At 39.1% G+C, this 25,856-nt stretch overlaps 1 protein-coding gene across 4 annotated transcripts in view; it reads right to left on the bottom strand.

Annotated features, from left to right (window-relative positions):
• The window catches only part of SGCD (sarcoglycan delta), a 405,963-nt gene that overhangs the window by 229,813 nt on the left and 150,294 nt on the right, over positions 1-25,856 (bottom strand). For all 4 annotated transcript variants that reach the window (XM_019654007.1, XM_019654008.1, XM_019654006.1 and 1 more), the window contains one exon: positions 14,015-14,116. In XM_019654007.1, the coding sequence (XP_019509552.1) occupies positions 14,015-14,116 (102 nt within the window). The remainder of the gene's footprint in view (positions 1-14,014; positions 14,117-25,856) is intronic.

The raw sequence follows: 25,856 nt of genomic DNA, 5'->3' as shown, positions 1-25,856 counted from the left end.
ACCATGAAGACTTTCATTATAATAGTGGCCATTTACATGAGCTAAGTGCCAGCCAGGCACTGTGCTAGGCACCCTGCATATGCTTTCTCATTTAATTTTCAAAACAACTCTATGATACTATTGGTTACTTCATATTATGGACAGAGAGAGGAAAATTTGAGATGTCAAGTAATACGGCCCCAATTAAAAAACTAGTAAGTACCAAAGCCGAGCTTCAAGCCCAGTTTCAGTTTATGTTTAAATCATGTGTACTTTGCTACTATGCTATCTTGCCTTCACAGTCACCTTGCTGCAAGTCTTCCCATGCCAGTGAAGATATCTAGAGAGAGCATTTCCACATGGAGGCTAGAGAGGACCAGGTAGGGTGATAATCTAGGATGGCTGAAGGCTATAGTCAGACAGGGAGAGTTTACTCCACCGCAGTCGAGGCAGAAAGTGCCTTGCAAAGTTGGTGAAGCAACACTCAGTTTAAGAAACCAGCTTAGGGCAAGGCCACAAGCAGAAGGATGATTTAGTGAGGAAGTGAGAAACGCTGAGAAGAGGTTAGAGAATGGAGTAGAGGATGGGCTAGGGAAAGCAGGGTGAGACTAAGGCTGCGTGAACACAGGGAAAGGTGAGAGTTCCACTGTGTGCGCTGCTGACTGTATAGTGTGGGGCACGTCTGATGGTTCAGAGGAGGTGAGTAGGGCCAGACAAGTTCGTCATGTAAATCGTCACCCCCCCGCCCCCTCCCCCCACACACCAAAAAACCACCAGAATGATGGACACATAGATGGTGTCCAAATGCTGTGTCTGCATTAAATTACATATTATATACATGATCAGAAAAACATTCAATTATTCCCTAGGCTACAAAGAATGACTACTGGATCAAGAAAATATACAGATTAATGGTTTTACAGTGACTGATATGCACACCCTCCATAATATCTGAAGGAGATGAAAGAAAAGTGTTCATCTTAAAAAAGGAAGAAAATGTTATCCAAGAACACTTACTACATTGTGGAGGGTACTGTATTTTTAAGCATATTACAAATACATCAGTTTGGGTTGGTAAGAAATGATGGGCAAGTTTAAGGAATCAGAATGATAGTGGGATGTTGTTCTTATACCTAAAGAACTTATAAGTTGAATTTAGAATGAAGAAGACAGAATCCTTTCTCCAGAGGGATTCTTACAGGTAATTAAGCCTGAATGCCCAAAGGCATCCACCATCTATAATGAATTAACTTATCTCCTATGAATCTAAGATGATACTAGGTATTTGGAGAATTGGGAGAACTGAGAAAATAGTAATTCATATTTCCTGTGTTCTGTAGTTTCAAATAAAATTCCAGAGTTAAGAAAGGCCAGGTCTTTGGAAATTCAGAATTTCTATAGGTTTTTATGCATTCATATTTGTTTCATTTTGATGGGCTCAGAATGAGAAAAATCAGCAACTTATAGTCTGAGGTTCTGGGCAAAATCATATCTACAGAACCCAAGACCTCTACAATATGATGGCATTTTCCCTGAGTCAGATTTCATTAGCACGTGGATCCTTGATTCTTTCCAAATAGATACTGTACACAATTCTAACAGAAGGCGTGACTCAGAGAAGTAATGGTGTAGCGGGAGATGGCACAATTTAGGAGATCTGTGGTTTGAATGGAGAACAAATGGTCGCCATAGGAAGTTGTAATTGCATAAGAGAAAACTACAGAGCTGAGGCCATCTGAAGGGATGTGGGGAATGGCCAGAGAAACATCAGTTGGCAGAGAAAGGAAATAAGATGCTCTCCTCTTCATGAAACTGACAAGCATCCTGCATGTTTCCTTGGGTTGCAGGGAAAGTAAGTTAGGCCAACAGCATAAGCCAACACCTGTCTACTGTCCCCGGATAACGTAGCACTCCAGTTAAGAACACGGGGTCAGAGTTAACATGGGTTGGAATATTACATATGTGTTATTTTTTCCTAAGCCTTTCTAAGCCTTTGATTGCTCATCTCTAAACAGAAGATCAAAATGATAGATCCTTCCTAGGGTTACTATAAGGAATAAATGAGATAACTTTGCATTAGCACTGGGGCTGTTCACTATTACAACACGAGGGCATAATCACACATTATGGAGATTCAAGTTCAGAAAAAAGTTATGAGCAATTACTATGAGCCGGGCTCTCTGCTAGGTGATTTTGCATGTATTCATTCACTGAATCTCCATAATCACAAATCTTTTAATATGCAGTAAAGCTATAGATATTCAATATTAAAACAGAACAGCAAAAACCCTGCAGGCACTCAGCAACACTTTAACATGTCCTAACCAGTCCCCATTTCCTGGTAGCAATTTGTTATCTCAAGAACACCATGGTCCAGATATCTGAGAAGAGTCTTTTATTCCTCGACTCAGTGTCACCTCCCGTGGTTCTCTTGACCAATAGATTTACTGTACAAGATTGTGCACCTGAAGCCACAGATGCTATACTTTTTGGGGATTTAGACTTTCCAAGGGTGATTTTTAAGACAGTTGCACTTTTTGCCATATGGGCCAACTTTCCAAAACAAAACCAAGTAACTTTATTGTATAATCAAGGCTGTTGAATTCCACAGGCTCATCAGCCCTTGGATGAGCTGTGATGGTAGGAACCCTGACAGAAACATTCCCACTCCCACTGAGAGGGGGCAGTTGATTTGCACAAGCCACATGCTGGTGGTGGCCATCTTTTTATACTAACTCTGTTGTATGTAATGTTGTCAAATCCTGTTATCCTTCCATTAAATGTCTTCCTGTACCTCCCTGAGTGCTCCTACGATATGATGAAAGAAACACTCTATGAGTTAGTGAACTCTGGGGCAGCCGGAGAAAGCATGGGGTTCAATTCTACAACTCAGAAAACTCCCATGGTTAAGACAAGTAAAAAAATTAAGAATGCTAAGAAATAAGTAAAAAACCTTGGTTTGTTAACAAATGAAGTCAGGAACAAACATGAGAATTTATATATCCATCCAGTGATATAAAGACTCATGAATTAATAATTTAAAAATAAAGCCAGCTCTGTTTCTCATCTATTAATGAGCTTCTACCGAAGGATAATTAATCTTTCTGTAATATTCTCCCAATATTTTTTTAACATAACTGCCTCAGCCTTAACTGAAGCCCAAAACCTATGTACACAGTTTGATAGTGGAAAAACTGCAATACTCATACCCTCTGTACTTGTCCTTTATTGTAGAGAGATGACACTTTTATTTCCATGACTCGGGTGATATAAAATGGAAATTGTGGCTTACTAGGTAGAAAAATCTACCTTATTGTAACGAACAAGAAAAAAAAGAGGGTAATATGCTTATCTTATTCCTTCAACATGGTGATTTTTTTATTTTTATTTTTTAAATTGGGGAATTGGGGGAGGGGAACAGCGTTGGGGATTAGGGGAAGGGGAACAGACAAGTTGCTGTCCTTTTGTTCTTCAGTCTAGTTGTGGAGGACGTTGCTTCACTGGCCCATGTTGGTATTATCATTACGCTCTTCCCGGATGAGGCATATCAGTTGCCGGCCTCTGGACGGCCGCTCACGGTGGGTCTTGGCAGCTCACACCCAGCCGTTCATGCTGGCTGCCAGCCACTCACGGTAGCTTATAGCAGCCCACTGCAGCAGGGGCTGCAGCCTACGCTGTCGCCGGCGACTCACGGCAGCCCAGCTCCAGGTCAAGCTGTTGTTCACTATCTTAGCTGTAGAGGGCAGTGTCACTGGCCCCCATGTGGGATCCGAACCGGGGCCCTGCTGCTTAGAGCTGGTGTCCCAAGCCAGCTCTTAACCAATGTGCCACTTGGCCAGTCCAAGACGGTGATTTTTATCACAGTGTGCCTCTTACTCCCTCCAAAATGCAACAAGTACGTGTACAAAAATATTATCATTCTTAAAAGCCTCGTTTGCTTTGTAGACCATTTGGTATTTGCCTAGAGGAAGAATCATGGTTGATAAAAACAAAATCATTCTGAAAGTAGAAGGTGCCCCACTTATAATTTAGGTAGCTGCCATTTAAAACGTCACTGGTAATAATTTACAGAGCACTGCATCAAAAGGTTACACTCAGCTGCTCTTGGAGATCACAAAATCAGAGTAAGAGGAAGCATTTGATCATAATTTCAGGTGACAAAGAAGTATTTTCTCGGCCTCTGAAATGACATCTCCTGAAAAATTAACAGTATTTTTGACAATGAACAGGTTTTTAAAAATTAAGACTAACAGTGCAATGCACCCACAGCAATTATTAAGCGTTGGGCATGCCAGGAATTGCCAGAAGATGAGTAGGTTTTGACTGCGGCACTAAGAAAATGATTTTTTAAAGTGACTCTTTTTTTTTTTTTTGCCAACCCTTTAGAAGTGAAGAACAACAAAACTTTTAAGGATGTATTAAAACATCCATCTTCCTTAAAGCTAGCTTCTCTCTTCATCATTCTTCCCAAATACTCAGCAGGTATTATTGGCTGTGGGATACCACACAGCCGAAGTCGGACTCTTCCTACCATTAAAAGAGCAAAAACCAAATCACGATAGACTCTGAGGTGTACTTTCCCCTCTCAGATATTATTTATGAAATCAGCAAGAAGCAGACTTGCACCAAGTTAGTCATTACAGGTGGCTGGGACGCTCCTGAAACCAAGAGTTATAGACGATGCTGATGTGCCTAGTGATGGAGAAGAGACGCTCAAAGGTCCGCAGGGCCAAAGTGCTCATTTCGTTTGCTTCAACTTTCCTGTCTGTAACGTCCAACTCCACACCTGGGAGCTCCATGAGCCTGAGGCTGGCACGAGTCCAGGCTTTAGAGCAGGGCCAAACTGCCAAGTAGGGAGAGACGGCCTTTCTGTACCGTTAGTACCACTTTTATCTCTTCCACCCAGTCTGTCTGCTCTTCCATAGTCCTCATACCACACAGTTGCTCAAGCCACCTTTCAAAAACAGGACACTTAATAGGTGGCCAATACAGACAAGGAATCAATCAGTAAGTGCCTATAAAAGAGAAATTTGTGTTTATCTCCCTGCCTGAGAGGCTCTGATAGAATCTTTGAGAAAGAAAAATCCTAACAGAGCATCCATTCATTCATTCAAAACAATGCTTACCTTCCATAATGCATTAGTCTAGGAATTAGGGATACAATGGTAAACAAAGCGAATAATAATATTAACAAACGCTAACAGTAATAAATTGTATTGAAATTTTACACAGTCCTTTACGCTCAAGGCACTGTGCTATAGAGTAAAATTTACATAATAAATGTTACATAATTACATAAAATAAACTCTTACAATGCTGTAAATAAGCTTATGCAGCAGTGCTGTTATCATGCCCATCCTACAGATGAGGACAGTGAGGCACAGGAAAGGCCAAGCAATTTGCTTGAGGTAACACAGCTGGTAAGCCAGGATCTTAATCCAGGAAGTTGGGACTGCAGAGCCCACTCCCAAATGTCTCTTAGTAACTGCCTTTCTCTGTCCCTGCCGTCATGGAGTAGGGTGAGCAAAACAGGTAAGTGCACAAATACTTAATTGTATAACATGTCCATATAATATATAGATAGAAATTAATATAACTGAGTAATTAATATATAATGACAAAAAATAAAGCTATTGAGGGATATCTTTTCAACGGATGGTCAGGAAGGGTATCCACGGGGAACACCATTTGAGCAGAAGCAAGGCCAGGCTTTCATACGGCCTGGTAGTTCTCAGGCTGTGGTGCGGGGAACCCTCCAGGGCCCTGGCATCCTGTGACAAGAAGATGGGGTGCGCAGGACAAAAGGCTGCAGTACCCCAGCCCCCAACCACAGCAGCTCAGCTCCATCTGGTGCCAATTTGGGGGTTCCAACTAAAATTTGACTTAAAAACAGATTCCACGGCTTAAAAAAAGAAAAGTTGTAGAAAAGCACTGGTCGCGTCCAACCTCTTTAGTTCACAGATAAAGAAACAGGGAGAGAAGAGGAATGCCTTGCTAAGGGCTCACTGCGGATCATATCAGCACTGACAATAAGAAGAGAACTCAGAATCCTTAACTTTGAACCTAGTGAACTTTCTAGAACACCAAAGGCCTCCCCACCCAGGCCATTGTATTAATCTCTAGAGCAGCGGTTCTCAACCTGTGGGTCGCAACCCCTTTGGGGGTCGAACGACCCTTTCACAGGGGTCGCCTAATGCCATTGGAAAACAAAAAGATATTTACATTACGATTCATAACAGTAGCAAAATTACAGTTATAGAGTAGCAACAAAAATCATTTTATGGTTGGAGGTCACCACAACATGAGGAACTTTATTAAGGGGTCGCGGCATTAGGAAGGTTGAGAACCGCTGCTCCAGAGGGTGTAGACACAAGGTTTCATCCCAGACACCGTGTCTCTCTGTTTGGAAACTTCATACAAAACTCTAGGCTTAGCGAGAACTGCACGGATCCTCTGGCCAGCCCCTTGGATTCTACTGAACTGCCCTCGCCTCTGCCTCCTGTTCTAATTTTTTTGTTCCCTGATCTTAACCTGTTATGTCTCTTCTTACTATGTTACTGCACATATTTCTTTTAAGCTCCTTCAAATCCTTTTTTGGGAATGTGTAGGCGCATGGGGACCAGGGGGGTTTGCAGTGTGGGTTTGGCATGAATACAAATTCCTGAGTCTTTCAATAAAAGAGATTCTTATGATGGGCTTTTGGACACCAGGACATGACAGGCAACAAGAACGAATGTGGGGTAGCTTACCCGCCCAGTGGCCCTCACATCATACAATTAGACAGTCTCAGCCTCATTTGAAGGCTGCACCTTCTTTTTCTACCCAAACTCTGGCTGCTGTAGTTATAACTCAGATCTGACCAAAGCCCTCAATCACTCTTATAGTTCCAGCATGAACTTCCTTTAAGAAAAGCACACGCAGTAAATTGCTTCCAAATTAAAGGAAGAACAAAAACCCCATCAGCCTATTTTAATTCTACGGCAACCCAAAGTCTAGAAATAACTCTCTCTGTTTCCCAGGATAAGTTAACCAACCGACCATGGTATTAAGAGTCGCCCTATTCAAAGTTTGTGTATCTGTTTAAAACAGAGGAGTAAGCAGCTGGTTCGCATTATGTCCACAATCAATTGACATGTAAAAAGAACGATGCGTTTCGGGAACGGCAATCAGCTTCACAGTACAGATGGGCTTAGAGAGATGACCCTCCCATTTTTAAATCATCTCCACAATTTATTTGTGAGCAAAGAAATGCAAAGCATCTAATGTACCCCTCTGACCTAGTACAAATCACTTTTACTTACTCGGGCAACACTTCATGGTCCAGTTAACTTTTTAATTAAAGACAGCAAGATGTTCATGTTCCGTGCACGTGGCACGGAAAGGACTGTTTTGTGTGCAATATGTTCACTGGGGACTTGAAGCTGTTGTGCTCACTGAGGAGAAGCCACCGCAGCCTGCCTTCGTCTGGTTTCTAAACTACCTGGGGACACAGCTCTTCTCATCACAATGAAACCGTCAGCAGAGCCTCTTCAGTCAAAGCTTGTGCTTGCCTGGCATCCCATTTTTATTTTTATTTATTTATTTTCAGACAAAGCATGGCCAGATCCGAAATGAAATTACTGGCCTAATTGAATTCTAATTGAATTCTTTCAACTTCTATCTTAGATACATGTTGGTAATTGAGGCCGATGGAATAAGTCTCAATTCACATCATACCAAAATCAAAATAAAATTAAAAAAAGAAAAAAAAACCTTCAGCCTTTCATAAAACAAAGACACGATAGATAAAAATGTGGAAATCCATGGTGAGGATGACCAGCTCCGAGTTTCAGGGAGTATACGGCAGTTTCTCAGCTTTCATAAATATTAACAAACTGGGATACTGTCAAACTCCATTTCATATGTGTAATGCAGACTTTAATAGAAACCAACATTCAAACTGGTTTTTGTCAAGCACTGACTTGTGTGTGTATTTTAATCTTTAAATAGTTACTGTTTTATTTCGTCTATATGATAAAATGAGTGGAAATGCCATTATTGGCTCAAAGTATACAAATATTTTTAAGGTACATGGCACATACTATAAAACTATTTTCCCCCCCGGAAGACTGTGCTAGTAATCTATGAGTGCCAGAGCTGGCCAAACTTTTCAAGCAGAAGAATGAGAAAAAAGTGAGTTGAACATATATAAGAGTATAACTAAGAGAAAGAAAAAATTTAAACGGAAAGATATGGAATATGAAATAAATGGGTTTCCTTAGAGGGCACTGAGTTTGTGATTAAGAAGGCATTCAAGGATGGGAGAAGTGGATGGAGATAGTCTCAGAGACACAGAGGAAGAACTGAAGGTTGTTAGTTGGGAGGGGGTGGGGATGAAGGAGAAGGGGAAGGGATGAGACAATACAAATTGGTAATTGCAATATGGCCTCAGGGATAGAAAAAGATAGTCCGAGGAATACAATCAATAACGTTGTAAACATTTCTTAGGGGGCCAGATGGACCAATGCCCTTTTGGGGAGTCCACTTCATAGTTGATGTAGAGGCCTGACCACCGCATTGTATTTCTGAAACTGATGTTGAATAATACTGTATGTCAACTATAATTATATATACATATAACCTCGGGACACGGAGTAGAGTGCGGGAACGGATTCAATGGAATTGTAATAGATAAGCATGATATCGGGGGTGGGAGGGCAGTGGGTGGGGGGAGGGGGGTTGTTACTTTGTGAGGGTGAAAAGGGTAACTATTGCATTGTTCTGTACACCTGAAACTAACAATTAAAAAAAAAAAAAAGAAGGCATTCAAGGACAGGATGAAAGACCATTGGGTTTAGAGGAAGTTCACACATCAGAGGACATGTGGGCTACATCATGATGATGCTGATGGTGAAAACTATCGTCGTCGTCGTCACCATCACCACCACCACCACCACAAGAGGGCGTGAGAGCAGGAGTTATTACAATTTCTGGAGCGCTCACTTCATGTCAAGGTCTGAATTAAGCATTTAACAAACATTACCTTACTTATTTAAAGCTATCCATGAAGTAGGTATGAATATCATCACAACTGCCCAGGTAAGAAAGCAAGGATTTGCCAAATTAAGAAATTGCTCAAAGATCACTCATCTGTCAAATAGTAGCCCTGGTTGCCATCCAAGTCCAACAACAAAGCACATGGGCTTCCCCATCGTGTTATACTGTCTCTTAGCATAGGTAACTTCTAAGAACCCCATTTAGATATGACTTCATAATTTTACACAGGTTTTAGTAGGTAGGACATCTTAAAATACATGAGTTTTTAGAGGATAAAAATATTTGAAAGACATATAACATTTAATTACATATAATTAATTACATATGTAATTAAATGTTATAAAATAGGTTTCTACTTGATTCTCTTAAAGTAAATTAACTTTTTTAATCCCTCCTCTAACTTCTTTTGCTAGCCTCTGTTCTCCTGAACTTCTAAATTCAATATAGCAATGGGCTAGGACCCCTATACTCATCCCAAGTGTAGTTCGAAGTGAGGATGGGGAAAAATTCACCGCACAACTTTCCCGCTGTGGTAGGCCTGACACATAGTAGATGGTCAATAAATGCTAGTTTCCCTCTCTTATCACTTCACATTAAGTTATGCACAAGCACCATCTAGTCCCAGCATCATGGGTAAGACGTCTCTCCAAAGAAGTAGGGGTCTGTCACTTTTATCCAAAATGATACTGTGTAAATAAAGGTCTCCTTAGTATTCATTCAATTTATATGCTAGTCACTCCTGCCAAAAATTTGTAGTTCTACTTAGCAATTAAAAAGTTGCCTATCATATTGAAATAGGAATTTAAACATAGAGGTTTTTTTGGCATGGTATCCCTTAACTTTACAAATTTCTGTGCTAATGCATTCAAGTAGTATTTCTAGGGACAGGCTGGTCTTTGGATGTGATGACAGAAGAGTTAATTTAGTGTGTGTCCTTTTCAATATATTTTCTGCGTGGTATGATGATTTACTACTTAGAAGCTATACATCTATGTGGCTAAAGGTGGAATGTCCCAGGGCTTTCATTCAGTTCCCAGATGGAAGATCTACAGAGATGAACATTTTCTCATCAGTTTATCTTCTAAAGTGATTGCTATCACACTAATCAACTTGTAGTGACTTTACCAGGGTCACAACCCTCAATAATGAAACCAGATACAGTATTGAGCACTGTGTGGATTGCTTAACAAATCTCAGTTCCTCTCAGATCAATGAAACACAAAACCAAAATGAACTCGTGTTGCTTCATTAGTTATCTCACTTAGAGGGACTGAGTCATCTTGTTCAACTGGACACTGATCTCTTTATAATGCACGAACCAGGAGACACCCCATGAAACTGAAGCAGCCATGACATGGAGAAATGATAGCTCAGAGAATTTTCCGAGCTTCCAGGGGTGGTCTGTAAGCGCTGGTCAGCTGTGTGAGGAAGAAACCAATGTAGGTGCCAGGTGGGAATGGAAAGCTGCTACATGTGAGGTTCAGGTGAGCATCAGGTGAGCAGATAATTTAGTTAAGTGTGGCAAATCCTATTGACTGCCGGCCCAGAAGTCATTCCTATGACGTTCTTTGCTACCAGAACCCCAATTCCATTTGGCTGGCAATTGTCCTTATGCTGGAGGGAAGGGGAGCCACAAATACTAAGTCACCGACATCTTATTCTTTCGCCTTTTTGATCCAATGTATGTTTTCACTTTTTGTGACAATTCAAAGAAAGACGAATTCTACCTTTGTTGCCATGCCTAATAAGTTATTCTCTAGTCCCTTCTCTGCACTTTCATGTCATCCAAAAGGGAAATAGCAAAGGTTGATGCCCTGAACCACTTCTAATATTTCTCCCCAGCCAAACCAAGACACAGCTCAATTGCTGGCAAAAAAAATCCTTTTTCTTCTTTAAGTTGGATATCAAATAGATGGTTAAAAAGAAATCTTGATAAAACACAGTTTATTCTTACAGTTATGTAGATAGGCAAACTGTTTGATGCTTTTTATATAAAGTTCTAAGAAATGCAAAGTAATGTACAGGACAGAAAGCAGATCAGTGGTTGCTTGGGAACAGGGGTAGGGGCAGTAGGATGAAGGGATGAAAAAGGGGGATGGAGAAACTCTCAGGGGTGACTAATACGTTCATTGTATCAACTGTGGGGATGGGTCCACATGTATACACGTATGTGAATACTTATGAAATTGCACACTTTAAATACGTGCAGTCTATTCGACATCAATCATACCTCCAAAAAGCTTTTAAACTTTTAAATGTGTAGATATAAAAATTTCCTGTTAATATATTATTTGGAGGAAAAAAAGGTACAGAATAGAATGCAAAGTATGGTTTTGTTAAAAATAAATAATATCATGGTAAATGCCTGAAGAAATACACTAAACTGTTAACAGTGCTTGATCCTGCAGGATAGATTTAAGGGATGTTTTCATTGTTAATGATTCATTACTGAATTTCAAAAATATCTACTGAGTACATACTATGAGCTAGATACAGCAATAGAGCTGGGGAATATAGTAAGGAAAACTCAGACAATCTCCTGCTCTTCCAAATTTATATTCTGAAGCAAATAAGAATTGCAAATAATGACAGTTACAAAGGGGAAGAAACAGGTAGATGTCTATACATGGATGTTGTATAAAAGGATTGACTGGGCCGGCTGAGTGGCTCAGTTGGTTAAGAGCTCGCTCAAGAGTTTGAATTCTGAGCAACAGCGGTTTGAGTCCAGCCCAAGCTGAGCAGCTGCTAAGCTGCCAACAGGTAGCAGGATGGCTCAGTTTAAAAAAAAAAAAAATAATAAAAGGATTGACTGATGGAGGAAGGTCCTTCTACAATGGTGATATCTGAACTGAGACCAGGAAGCCCAGAAGGGGCCCTCCATAAAAAATATCTGGTAGAGGATTTTACAGGCTCTAATGAGGAGTTCCAATTTCATTCCAGGTGCAGTGGGAAGCCAGTGGAGAATCCCTTGCAAAGGGGTGGAGTGACTTGACATTTTGAGAAGACTATTTCGGCTGCAAGTTGGATTATGAGGCTACGAGTGAAAGACAGCAGAGTGAGAGGAGGCTCTTGCAATGGTGCAGGTAAGAGAGGATGGTGGCTTGAACTAGTGGATGGCTTATAATGAAGATCAGTGGATGGATCTGGGCACGTGTTCCAGGTAGAGCTCACATGGCTTAGTGATGGGTTTTACTATATATGCGTATGTGTATGCAACTATAATATTTTCTCCACTTAGAAGATTTTTTTTGTTATCTGAAGCATATAGGCTAAAAAGCTTTATTTACTATTTTTTGAAAGGAAAATACTTTCTTAAGAACAATGGAAAATAGTGAATTCTAATACTTTATTTTGTTTAAATAGTTATTTGAAAGCATTGAATTTAACTCACTGATTTTCCAATTTTAAAGTACATTTTTTTGAAATTATAATTACTTTTTAATCTTCCAACCAAGTGTATCTTTGAGTTAGGACCAGATGACTTTTTATTTTCTGATAGCTTGGCTGATATATTTGCTAAAAGCTCAACTTCTGCCTAAGAGAAATACCAGGTACCCTTTTCAAGTCTTCTAAAATACATTTCTATATTTGATTACTATATTTGACTCTAATTCTACACCAAGGAAACTTTTCTCAGGATATTTTACATAACACAAATCAACTATTCTACCCATAATCTTAAAGTCTGCTTTTTGGTACCACATGAAATCTAGCCAGAACATTTACATATATTTATGGAAATATCACTATTTTAAGTTAGAGAGATTGGCAAACTATAGCCCACAGCCTATTTTTGTATGGTCCTCAAGGTAAGAATGCTTTTTACATTTTTAAAGAATTGTAAAAAATAAAAGCCTTAAATATTTACTATCTGGCCAATACCATTAGAAGGAAACAGTCCAAACTCATGAATTAAACAAGTTTAATCTAGATAAAATGATTAATTTAAAGTACAACTAGGAACTCACGCAGGTGATGTAACTAACCAACTTGCCAGGATGGGAGAAGTAAACGTAAACCAAGAGCAATGCACATAACAGGTAATAAATGCTTAAAACTGACCATCTCCATTCAGTCAAGGCAGAATCACCACCTGACCCTCCTTGTTACAGTCTCACCCCAATCCTCCTTCTAAGGTATAACTTCCTCAAAGATAATGAGTATGTTTACATACTCTTGGTGCTTTAAGTGTCCAATCCAGTATGCTATGAGTTCCGATTAAATTTTATACTCATTGGGTATCTGAATTGATTTGTTCCTTTTGATGATTTTAACATCATGACTTCCTTCCTTTTACTAAGCACACAAGGAAATAAATTTATTGGCAGTTCAGCAGTTGCACTCAGTTCAATACAACTCAGTAGTTTGGATAGCATTCAGATAAAATTACCCACTGCATCAAGTTGCTGAGTTTCATTAATTATGGTAATCGATGCACACAATGCAAATGATGCTTTGGAGACCTTTCCTGTGACCCTTTGCTTGCAGGTGGACACTAATCAATCCAGGCAGAGCAAATGCATTAATAATTCCTTCCAACCAGCAAATTCTACCACCCCACTAAAAAAAAAACAAACAAAAACAAACCACCAAAAATAAAACTAAAGAAACAAAAACCAACCCCCCAAAATGCTAATAAACAAAAATTAATTTTGATAATATTGGTTAATAAAAGCAAAGTGTATAGGAATCACTTTGATCATGGCAAAAGAGAATTAATGACAGAAAAAACTAGGGCAGGAGGCTATAGTTAACAGAAAACCATCAGTTACATTTCTGAGTGGAAATCCTTGCCCTGCTACTCCATAACTATGTGGCTGTGGACATACTACTTCTCCGAGCCTCAGATCTTTAACTGAGCCGTGATTACACTCAAGTCTTCAGAGTTGAAGGCATCTCATTACCTGCGTTATCACCCCCTACTCCACCCTGGCAGCATAAATTTGCCCAGATTTAGATTCCTGAGGAACAATAATTCCTTCTCTCATTGGAAACTTACCGGTCGGGACTGGATTTCTTTGGCGTAGAGAGGTTGCAAAAATTCTGAGTCGCCTTCTAGCTTTAGACCTTTTTCTGTGATTCTCAAGTTTCCCATTCCATCCTGAAATAGAGGCACAGAGATACCAAGGAAAATGCAATTAGTCAAAATTTCAAAACACTTCAGGCTTTCAACTATTGAAACAAAGGTGTTGCCTTTTTTTTTTTTCTTTTGAGAGGGTGGCATGAGGGAGTCTGGTTCCCAACAAATACATAAACTACTAGGAGGCACTGTTCAATGCAGTTATGCACACCATCCTCTTTGCTCACTTATTCTAAGAAAATTCTATTTCAAGCAATTTGTAATGCCTGCCAGTCATTCACTAGCCCAGATGAAGGAGGCCCTTTTTGCTCGGCAGTGCAGAAAGAATGGAGGCAGCGGGTGAGCGGGAAGAAAAGGATGATTAAAGTGAAAGGTTAAAGTGAAAGACCCTCTTTTTGAAACTATGCCGAAATCACAAACTGGCAATTTGTTGGTCAAATCTAGCCTTTGTACATAACGTGTCTGGGTCATAACACATTTAAAAAGTCAAATGAGTTACTAACATTTTAACTAATACTGTATTATGGAAATATTAAAATAGATATAAAAGTAGAAAGAATAAAAAGCAAACATCTATGTACCTACCATTCATCTTCAACAATTATTAATTTATGTCTATCATTATCTATCAATATTACATCCACCATACCACCACGCCTTTGTTTTAATTCAGCGATTCTCAACCTGCGGGTCGCGACCCCTTTGGGGGTCGAACGACCCTTTCACGGGGGTCGATGGGTACTCGTATGTGGGCGTATCTGCATGTGGGCCTGGAGACGGATAGAGGAGCGGTGTCTCGGTTCCTAAGACCATAAAAAATATGTGTTTTCTGATGGTCTTAGGCTACCCCTGTGAAAGGTTGAGAACTGTTGTTTTAATTTAACATAACCACAATACCATTACCACACCCAAAACCATTCCTTAATAACATAAAAACCCAGTGCCAATGTTTGATTTCATTAATATTTATTTTTGCTCTTTATTTTATTTGAATCAAGCACCGTACTGCAATTGGTTGATACACAGAACACTAGGTCATCTCCTAAGTCAGTCCGTCATTCCCTGTCCCTCTCCTGTCTCCACACGCAAACACACACACACTTGATTTGATAAATAAAACATGCAATTTCCCCAACAGCATTGCCCAAAGTCTAGATTTTGCTGAACATTGCCATAATTTCATACAAGGTGTTCCTCTGTGCCCTGTATTTCCTGTAAATTGGTAGAGGCTTGATCAGATTCAGGCTTAGTTTTTTACAAAGATTATATCCTAGGAAATTGAATACATTAATTTTCTATTGATACCATCATGAAAAACCACAAACTCAATGGCTTAAGACAATGCAAACTTATTACCTTACAGTTCTATAATTAGAAGTCTGACCCTGGACTCACAGGACTAAAATCCGGGCATCAGCAGGGCTGCGGCTCTTCCTAGAGGCTCTAACGGAGGCTCCCTTTCTTGACTTTTTCTAGCTCTCGAAGCTGCCCGCATTTCTGGGCTTGTGGCCCCCTCCACCTTCAAAGTCAGCAATGGCTGGTTGAGTCTTTCTCATGTCCAGTCACTCTGAAGAGTCTTCTGCCCCCCTCATCCACACACGGATAAGCCAGGGTAATCTGCCCATTTTAAGAACACCTGATTAGCATCCATAATTTCATCTGTAACCTTCATTCCACTTTGCCACATAATGTATCATATTTGTGGGTTCCGAGATTAGGACACTGAAGTCTTTGAGGTGGAGGGTATCTTTCTGCCCACCATATGGTATTGCTCTATCAGGAGGCACATGACTTTGGCTGTGATGTCATCAGCCATTGGTAATCTTTGCCTGGAGGAGCCATTATTTCACTAGGGATTAAAATTTGGTGTTAAAATAATTTTGTTATTTCTTCTTCATTTATTAGCTGGGATTTCCTATCAAGAGAAATTGCATACATGTGTCATCAGCTATATCTTCACCCTAAATTACTGTTTCTATTGAAACTTGAGAGGTGCTGGATTTTTCCTCCTTTGTTTATTGGTCTTCAAAATACTGAATTGGTTACTTAATAGTCTCCAAAGATGACCAACGAGATTGTTATTTTTTAAATGTCACTATGAGCATTTTGATTTGTTTCATTCCAGCACAGTTTTTCTCCCTACTGATGTTCTAACTGTCCTACCCTTGTTCAGGGGGATCTCTTCCAGTTGACCCCTAAGTCTTTTTCATATGACCTGGTAGACTTCAATGGCCCTCTAGTTCTGGTATGACACGATGTTCCAGGGTCACCTTCCACATGCCCTGTCCGAGGCCTGGAAGCAGCCATTTCTAGTCAAAAGCCTTGGTTCATTTTGGTGGGAATTAGTATTTAGAGATGACAAGTTGGGAGCTTTGGGTGCTAATTGCTACTGCATTGGCCCTTGTTTCTGTGGACAGAGCTAGAAAAGAAGTTGTGTGTTTTTAAATAGGAAACAGCATGCGTTTTACACGAAACTTCAATGCAAACTCAGGACTTGAAGGTTTTCATTTAACCTCACGGATCTTACAGTGTTACTACCTTGCTTCCATACCAAAATCCATATTCTCAATAATACCATCATGATTACTCATTTGATTTAACCCACAATACACATAGAACGGTTTCAGAACACAAATGCCACTACCCTACTGATACTGTGATTAAGAAAATTTATTTAAAATTTGTCTTTTAAGAAAATATTTAAAGTATATCCTACTAGGAAAGTATGATCAAATTGCTGGGTTTCAAAGTCACTTGAAGTAGTTCCATTCTGTGCAGTTATGCCATCAATCTGGTGTTCAGTGAGGTTCAATTGTCTCTTTTTACTCCCTTTAAATGTTTCATGACTGCTTTTTAAAAGTCTAATTTTGTTTTATGGATTTGTAAACTGTTTATATAGCACCAAAGTCAAATAAACAAAACAAGATATATTCAAGGAAGTCTAGCTTCTGTCCTTGTCCCCACCACGTTTCCTGTCCTCTCTTCTCTTCTTTCATCTCTCTCTCTCTCTCTCTCTCAAGTGTCAGAGTTCTCCAGAGAAACAGAACAAATAGGATTTGTGTGTATCTATGTATATATTTACATACACACAAATTCTTTTTAAAAATGTATTCCTCCATTTTCCCAATAACATTTGGAAATTGCATGATTTGAATTAAAAAAAATCCAGGTTTTCAGCATCTCATGAAAACTGGAATTCCTGGCAAGTCTGGGCCTACCTTCTTCCATGACTACCATCAGCTGGAGGTAAGCACAGCCACGCTTTGTTAGCATATGCTGTCCAGCTCACCCCAGTTCCCGCCCAGCCTATAGCACTCAGCTACGTTTGTGCCGACTCCTGCCGTTTCTCACTTGAGTCTTTCACTTCTTCTCACTGGCACTTATGTGCTCTGTACCTTAGTACAGTCAGTCCAGACAGCACATGGAGGACAGTGAGCGACCAAGTGGGAAGTGGGCACTTTTCTCCATCCGTCCTTCATAACAGCACCTCAGCCTGTGGAGGACAACACATCCTTCAGGTCCGTATTGTTCTGTCATGGATAGCATGCCATCTGCATGTTTCTATTTTGGGTACTTGTAGGAACAGCTCTGCCCAGAGGGTCCTAGGTGAGGCATTCAAACCCAGTGTGAGAGGCAACAGCCTGAAAGGCATGTTCACATCACACCACCAGCAGGTAGAATCCACAACAAAAAGAAGGAAAAGCGAATATCCACCTCCCCAACCCCCCCAAAAAAGGATATGTTAATTATCCCATTATGGATTATTCTTGATCATTTCCATGAGTCAGAGAAGCAGGCCTTTTTATAGAAACACGTACTAAACCTGACATCTACAAACTGACTAAACTGGTTTGCCTGTTTGCATGATGTTTATAAAACAAACAAGAACTCCTAAGTATTCTTACATAAAGATTATATTTGGGGTAATTAGCAAGCCTATTTCAAATAAAATATTTTTCCCTCCTTTCTTACAGTACATACACAGATCCTCTATCCTTAACGTTTACTGGTGACTCATTATGTGCTGATTACTATGCTGTGTGCTTTTCATGCTTTGCTCACTTTCTTTGTTATTATTGAAAACGATCATGTTACTTCCTGAATTTAATCATAGGGAAATAATCATATAAATGTGAAAGTATTTGGTTACAGAGTTGTGCATCACCATGTCAATTATAAGAGAAAAAAAAACTTAGATACTATCTAAAAGTTTCATGTTAAAAGGGTAATTGAATATATTATAATAGAATACTATGAGATTCTTATAGAGGAATATTTAAGAACATGGGTAAATGTTCATAATCTATGATTAAGTGAAACAATCAGTTAGCAAAAATACATTTTATGCCATGTTTATAACTATATATACATATTCATACACAAAGAATTATATGTGCATATCATGGGAAAAATTCTAGAAGGAAATATAAATGTTAATATTGAATATCTTTGCATGCCCAGGATATGAGTGCATTCTATTTATTATTTTTTTTTAATTTTGCTTACCTGCACTTTCTAATTTATAAAAACCAATTGTAATTAAAAAAATTAAGTTATAAAAAATAAAAGTCCCCTTACCTATTTATTTTAAAAATCAACACTTTAGGAAGAATCTACAATGTCATATACTAAGTGTTATATGTATAATTTCATGTCATCTTCTCAGTGATTCTTCCTATGAGACAGGCATTACTTTTCATATTTTACACATGAGAAAATGTATTGGTGAGTAACTTGCATAAAATCACATAGCTAATTAATGAAAGAATCAGGAATTTGAATCCAATTCTTTTCAATTCAGGCTACATACACTTATTCTAACAGGATTGAATGTATGCAAAAGTCATATCTTTAAGCTATCTGCTGGATTTCTTAATACCTCTTTGATTTTCACTTATTTGGTGAGTACACTCAGCTATAATAGAGAGGGCCATCTTCAATCCCCAGGATGAACACCATCCATTATTACAGTTGAACATCTTTATTCCACTTTTAAGTCTAGAGGCTGCTTATTACAACCCAATTGTCTTTCATGCACAGGGACATAGGCAGAATGAATCCTCTGCTGTTTCTGGAAAACCTGCTGTGTGCATACAGTCGTCCCTCAGTATCTGTGGGAATTGGTTCTAGGAACCGCCCCCCCCCCCTTGGATACAAAAATCCATGCTCAAGTCCCTTATATAAAATGATGTAAGATTTGCATATAACCTACACACACCCTCCTGTATACTTTAATTCATCTCTAGATTACTTACAATACCTAATGTAATGTAAATGCTATGTAAATAGTTGCGATACTCGATTCTTAGGGAATAATGACAAGCAAAGGAAAGTCTGCGCGGCTTCAGCACAGATGTAACCATCATAACTACATAGCACATGTCAGCAACACCGCAACATTTTTAAGACATATTTTTGACAAGCAGATTGCTGCATCTGTGAATGGGGAACCCTTGGATATGGAGAGCCAACAGTTACTGTGTGCTGCGAACCATGGAGAGTCACAAAAAAACAAAGCCCCCTCAATCCTGTCCTCTGAGACAGTGCACATCACAGGTGGCACACAGCCAGAGAAGAACAAGGAAAGAAGTACAAGAATGAGCCAACGGTCAATTAATTCTTTTGCAATAAAGCTTAACCTTTTCTTAAATACCTGTTGTGGTAGAAAACTCACTACAAACTCCCCAAGTCTCTATCATTTCTTCCATCAACAGTTTCTTCCTATTCTTGTGCATCATCACAGTTTTTTTCAGACTCCTTTTTGGTCCCCAGGTCTGCCCAAAGACGTGGTGGGAAAGACCTATCAAACAGTGTGTATTTTTGTTATTGGCCTCTATGTTCAAAATATAACACAAAGCAGATTAGAGTAGCCAACGGAATATGTCCCCACATTAAAGTCTCCTTTATAGCTTTGCAACAATCAGACTGGATTGGATACATATCAAAACAGCTTGAGAATTGCCTCATTTAAACCATTTCCCCGTTAATTGCATAAGAAGCTATGGGTATTTTAAAGGCAGAAATTTTAGGTCAGTTTTGAAGCAAAATGTCCCTCCCAGTCAGATGAATCATAATTATGTCCAAAGTCATTAGAAAGAAATAGATCATTTTTTCCTCTTCTAATGGTAAAAACTTCAACATTCTTAAAGACAAACATAAAAATTCTAGCAGCTAGACAGCTGGGCTTGGACAGAGCCAGCGCTGGCTAGGCAGTGGTCCCACGTCCATAACGTGCACTAGAGACAGAAGCGGGAGGCCAGGATCCCACTGTCACCTGAGTGAGGGTGGGGCCCTTGCTGTCCTGTACATGGTAGTATCACGAACGTCTACCCCCATGCCTGGCACACAGGAATTTTTACAAACATGGGCAAATCCCATTATTTTTCCCAGCCCAGTGCCGGGTGGGCACCTGTAAGGTCTTCCAGGGAGCTGGGACCTGGGGGAAAGGGAAGCGGTGAGTAAAACCTGGAGACCCTCTCTCCGGGCCAGTCCAAGGATTATGGCATTTGCTGCTCTTCATTCTTTATCCGGTCTAGGCTGGCTGCTTGGATGTTCCAAATAGGCGGTTTTCTACGAGATGAGTACAGAATAAATGTAGAGATTTCCGAGTGGCAGGACAGTAGACTGAAACACTTATTTGTTTCCTTCTTCATAGCCCGCATGTTGGCTCTAGGCCCCTTTCATCACCATTTCGAGGAGCTTCCCAGGCTTTGTAATTATTTGGCTTAGAAATGTGGAGAGCAAAGCAGCAGAAGCAGCCTGGAAGCAGTGGGGGTTCTTATCTCTTTTAAAGTGAACTCTCATTGAATGGACTGTGCTAGGTGTGCTGGGAAGGGAGGCAAGAAGAAGAGGAGACAGTTTCCAACCGGGGGTGGACACGAGAACCGTGATTCCCATGAGTTCTAGTGTTCCCCGGAGAAGTTAGGACCTCAGGTAGAAATGGCCGCAGGAGTCCAGCATCTCCAAAATGTCCCTTCCCCAGGAACGGCAGAGAGGTCACTTTTTCAGACCTCAAGGGACCACGTGGGTGGGAACACAGTTCTCTCAGCCACTGCCGATGAAAGACAGAGACCAGTGTCCCAGGAGCCATCCCAGTGGTTCTGGGCAAAACACTGGGATGTCCTGAAATTCCTGAGCGATGTGCAGTGGGCCCTGCTGGCCCTTGTGGGCTGGGGGCTGGGATTGGTATCACATTGATTTAAACAAAGTGTTATTTCTTGCTCCTCTGATTTTCCTGCTATATCAGCATATAACAGGTTTTTAATTCTGTCAGCACATTTTCAAACTTGAAGTAAGGCCCAGTCTTACTTTAGTAATCAGGTTTCAAGGCTCTCCCTTGCTGGAGCACTTGTAAAACGGCAGGCATTACTTAGTTTTGATTAAAGAGTGATATGATTTTATTTAGAAACAGATTGTTTTAGAATGCAAGTTCATGAGGGATGAGGTTTTTATTTGCTGTAATCTCAGTTCCTAAAACATTACTTGGTTCATAGTATGTGATCAGCAAATACTTGTTAAGTCATGAAATTTCTTCATTCTAAGTAGCTGCATTTTGAAAGGTATTGTGGGAAATACAAAAATGATAAAACCTAGGACGATCCCTCAGGTAGATTCCAATACATAGGGGTCGGCAAACTTTTGAGACGGAAGAGCCAATCCTGTCCCTCACAACAATTTAAAAATTATTCGAGAGCCATAAATATATTTTTACAAACAAGAAAAATTTACAGTAATATTATAACAAGTAATAGTATTAATTATATCTATTAAAATAATAAAAATTCACACAAAAAATTGCTCACATGTGCGTACCCAAAGAGCCGCATGTAGCTTGCGAGCTGCTGTTTGCCGACCCCTGCTTAGAGCATGCGTTTTCGACTAGAGCGATGCAGTCCCCAATGGGTGAAAATTGGTGATTGGGGAAAGGTAAACAAACAACTTACCCTTCTTATGTATAAAGTACAGATACACTTATGTATGGAGTACATGCATAGTATTATCTATAGTATTAAAATTTCATGGCGGGAACAGTTAGAAAAATAATGCTCTCAGAAGAGGGGAAGCAATAATGAAAAACATTTGAAGAATACTGCATCAGAGTGTTAGAGATTTTGAGACTGCTCCAACGTTCCTCCCTTTAATCTATAAATGGTCACTTCTGCTATATACATATTGAACCATCTTTGCAGCTCCTTAGCCTATCAAATGTAATCAAATGGCAGCAGAGCAGGTAAAGAGCAAACTCCTTCATGTAATATTTAACACCATCTACGTCTGGCACCTGCTCCCTTCCCCAGCCTTGTTTCTTGCCAGTCTCCCTTCCCTCTGTCACAAAACATGCCAGCAATTTCCTCAAACTCCCTTTTCAAGTCTTTGTAAATGTCCCTCTCTTGGTCTGAAATGCTCTTCCCAACCCTTCTGTCCCTCTTTCCAGTCCCCTGGTTCTGGTTAGATTCTTTTCTGAGTCTGGAGTCCTTCTCTGAGGTTCCCTCATATTCTGTGTGCATCTCTATCCTAGCACTTATCACATGGCATTGCAATAATCCATTTACATCTATGTCCTTCCTCATTAGATTTCAAATTCCTTGACACAAAGGATAGCGTGTCATGTCACTCATCATTCAATCTTTGGGACCCAGTACACTGTCTATACCTAAATATGTGATGACAGGAGCAAAAAGGGATAGGTGAAACTAGAGATTATTTAGAAAGTGCACATTGATGTGAATTTAAAACAATAATAATCAAAGCTGCCATTTCCATATGTATAAGACAAAGCACTTTATCGACATTATCACTGTTAATCCTCATTATAACTCTAGGGGGTTGATGCTATTTGTCCTATTTCACAGTTGAAAACACTGATGCTCAGACACCCTGAAAGTCTGACTCCAAAACAAGTCCCTTGTCACCATAGTCTATGCTGCACCACTGAGCTCTAATTGTGTGCCTGGCCTTGTGCTAAATGCAAAATGAGAAGGCATCAAGACAGAATCCCTCCCTTCTAGGGGCTTCTAGTCTAAAGCAAAAAAACCCCACAAAAACAAAAACAATGAGAAACACACATAATGGCAAGGATGTGGAGATACAGGAGCTGTCATGTACCACTAATGGGTGTACAACATGGTACAGGCACTTTGAAAAAGGGTTTGACTGTTAAAATGTTAAATACAGAGTTACCATATGACCCAGCAGTTTTGCTCTTAGATACCTGGCCAAGATAAATGAAAACCTATGTTTACACCAAGTATTGCACATACATATCCATAGCAGCAAAATTCATAATAGCCAAAAAGGGGAAATTGTGGCAGATGAAATGAACTATATATAGAAAACTACAAAGACTCTACCAAAACATTATTAGAATAAATGAATTCAGTAAAGTTATAGGATACAAAATTAATATACAAAAATCTGTTGTGTATCTATACACTAAAAACAAATTATCAAAAAGAAAAATTAAGGAAACAATTCCATTTATAATTGCATCAAAAAGAATACCTAGGAATAAATTTAACCAAACTTGTGAAAGTCCTGTACATTAAAAACTATAAAACATTAATAAAAGAAATTGAAAAAGACACAAATAAATGGAAAGATATTCCATGCTCATGGATTGAAAAAATATTGTTCAAATGTCCATTATTACCCAAAGCAATCTACATATTCAGTGCAATCCATGTTAAATTCCAAAGGCATTTTTTCACAGAACTATTGTAGAACAAATGATTCTAAAATTTATATGGAACCCAAAAGACCACAAATAGCCAAAGCAATCTTGAGAAAAAAACCAAAAGCGGAGGTATGCTCCCTGATTTCAAACCATACTACAAAACTATGGTAATCAAAAGAGTATGGTATTGGTATAAAAACAGACACATAGATCAATGGAACAAAATAGAGAGTCCAGAAATTAACCCATGCATATATGGTCAATTAGTTTATGAGAAGGGAACGAAGAATATACAATGGGGAAAGGACAGTCTCTTCAATAAACGGTGCTGGAAAACCTGGATAGCTACATGTAAAACAATGAAACTGGACCACTGTCTTACAGCATATACAAAAATTAACTCCAAATGGACTGAAGACTTGAATGTCAGACTTGACACCATAAAACTCCTAGAACAAAACATAGGTGGTAAGCTCCTCGGCACTGGTCTTAGCAATGTTTTCTTGGATCTGACTCCAAATGCAAGTGCAACAAAAGCAAAAATAAACAATGGGACTATATCAAACTAAAATGCTTTTGCACAGTGAAGGAAACCATCAACAAAATGGAAATGCAACCTACTAAATGGGAGAATATATTTGCAAATCAAGATAAAGGGTTAATATCCAACATATATATAGAATTCATACAATTCAATAACAACAAACAAACAATTTGATTAAGAAATGGGCTGAGGATTTGAATAGACATTTTCCCAAAGAAGGCATATAAATGGCCAACAAGCACATGAAAAGATGCTCAACATCACTAATTATCAGATAAATGCATATCAAAGCCACAATAAGATATTACCTCACACCTGTCAGAATGGCTATTACCAAAAAGACAAGAAATAATAAGTGCTGGCAAAGGAACTGCACACTGTTGGTGAGAATATAAATTGACGCAGGCACTTTGGAAAACAGTACGGAGGCTCTTCGAAAAATTAAAAATAGAACTACCTTATATTCTAGCAACTCTACTTCTGGGTATCTATCCAAAGAAAACAAAACACTAATTTAAAAAGATACATGCACTCCTATGTTCACAAAAGCATTACTTGAAATCGCCAAGATATGACATTTGTCATATTCATTGATGAATGAAGAAAGAATATGTGGTATATATTATACACACACCCACACATATAAAATGAAATACTGCTCAACCATAAAAAAAGATTAAAATCTTGTCATTTACGACAACATGGATGGACCTGGAAAGTAGTATGCTAAGTGAAGTACGTCAGAGAGAAAAAGACAAATATCACATAATTTCATCTACAATATATGGAGAATCTAAAAAACAAAGGAACAAACAAAACCAACCCAGATTCATAGACAAAGAGAACTGATTGATGGTTGCCGGAGTGAAATGGAACAAGAGGATTAAGAAGTACAAACTTCCAGACATAAAACTAATAAGTCATGAGGATGTAATATTCAGTGTGGAGAATGTAGTTAATAAAAGTGTATTAATTCTGTGTGGTGAGAGACTGTAAGTAGACTCACTGTGGGGATCATTTCGCAATGTACGAGTACACAAATGTTGAACCACTGTGTTGTATACCTGAAACTAATATGATATTGTATGTCAATTATACTTCAATAAAAACATAGAAACAACCCAAATGTGCATCAACTGATGAACAGATACATAAAATAGTCTCTATTGGTGCAATGGAATACTATTTAGCAATAAAAAGAAATGAAATGCTGATACAGGTGACAACCCAGATAAACCTTAAAAACATTATGTTAAGTGAAAGAATCCAGATATGGGAAGACCACACATTATATGATTTGGTTTATATATAATGTCCAGTGAGACAAATTTACAGAGGCAGGAAGTAGATTAATGGTTGTCTTGGATTAGGAGTGAAGAGTAACTGTAAACGGCTCAAGGAATTTTACTGAGGTGACATCAATGTTCTAAAATCAGATTGTGGTGATAATTGCCTAACTTAGTAATTTTACTAAAATCATTGAAATCTACACTTAAAAGGATATAGCTTTCAGTATGTAAATTTAATCTTAACAAGATTGTTTT

Source organism: Hipposideros armiger, unplaced genomic scaffold, assembly GCF_001890085.2.
Source record: "Hipposideros armiger isolate ML-2016 unplaced genomic scaffold, ASM189008v1 scaffold_211, whole genome shotgun sequence".
NCBI classification, from domain to species: Eukaryota; Metazoa; Chordata; class Mammalia; order Chiroptera; family Hipposideridae; genus Hipposideros; species Hipposideros armiger.
This window is presented reverse-complemented; position numbering and strand designations above follow the sequence as displayed.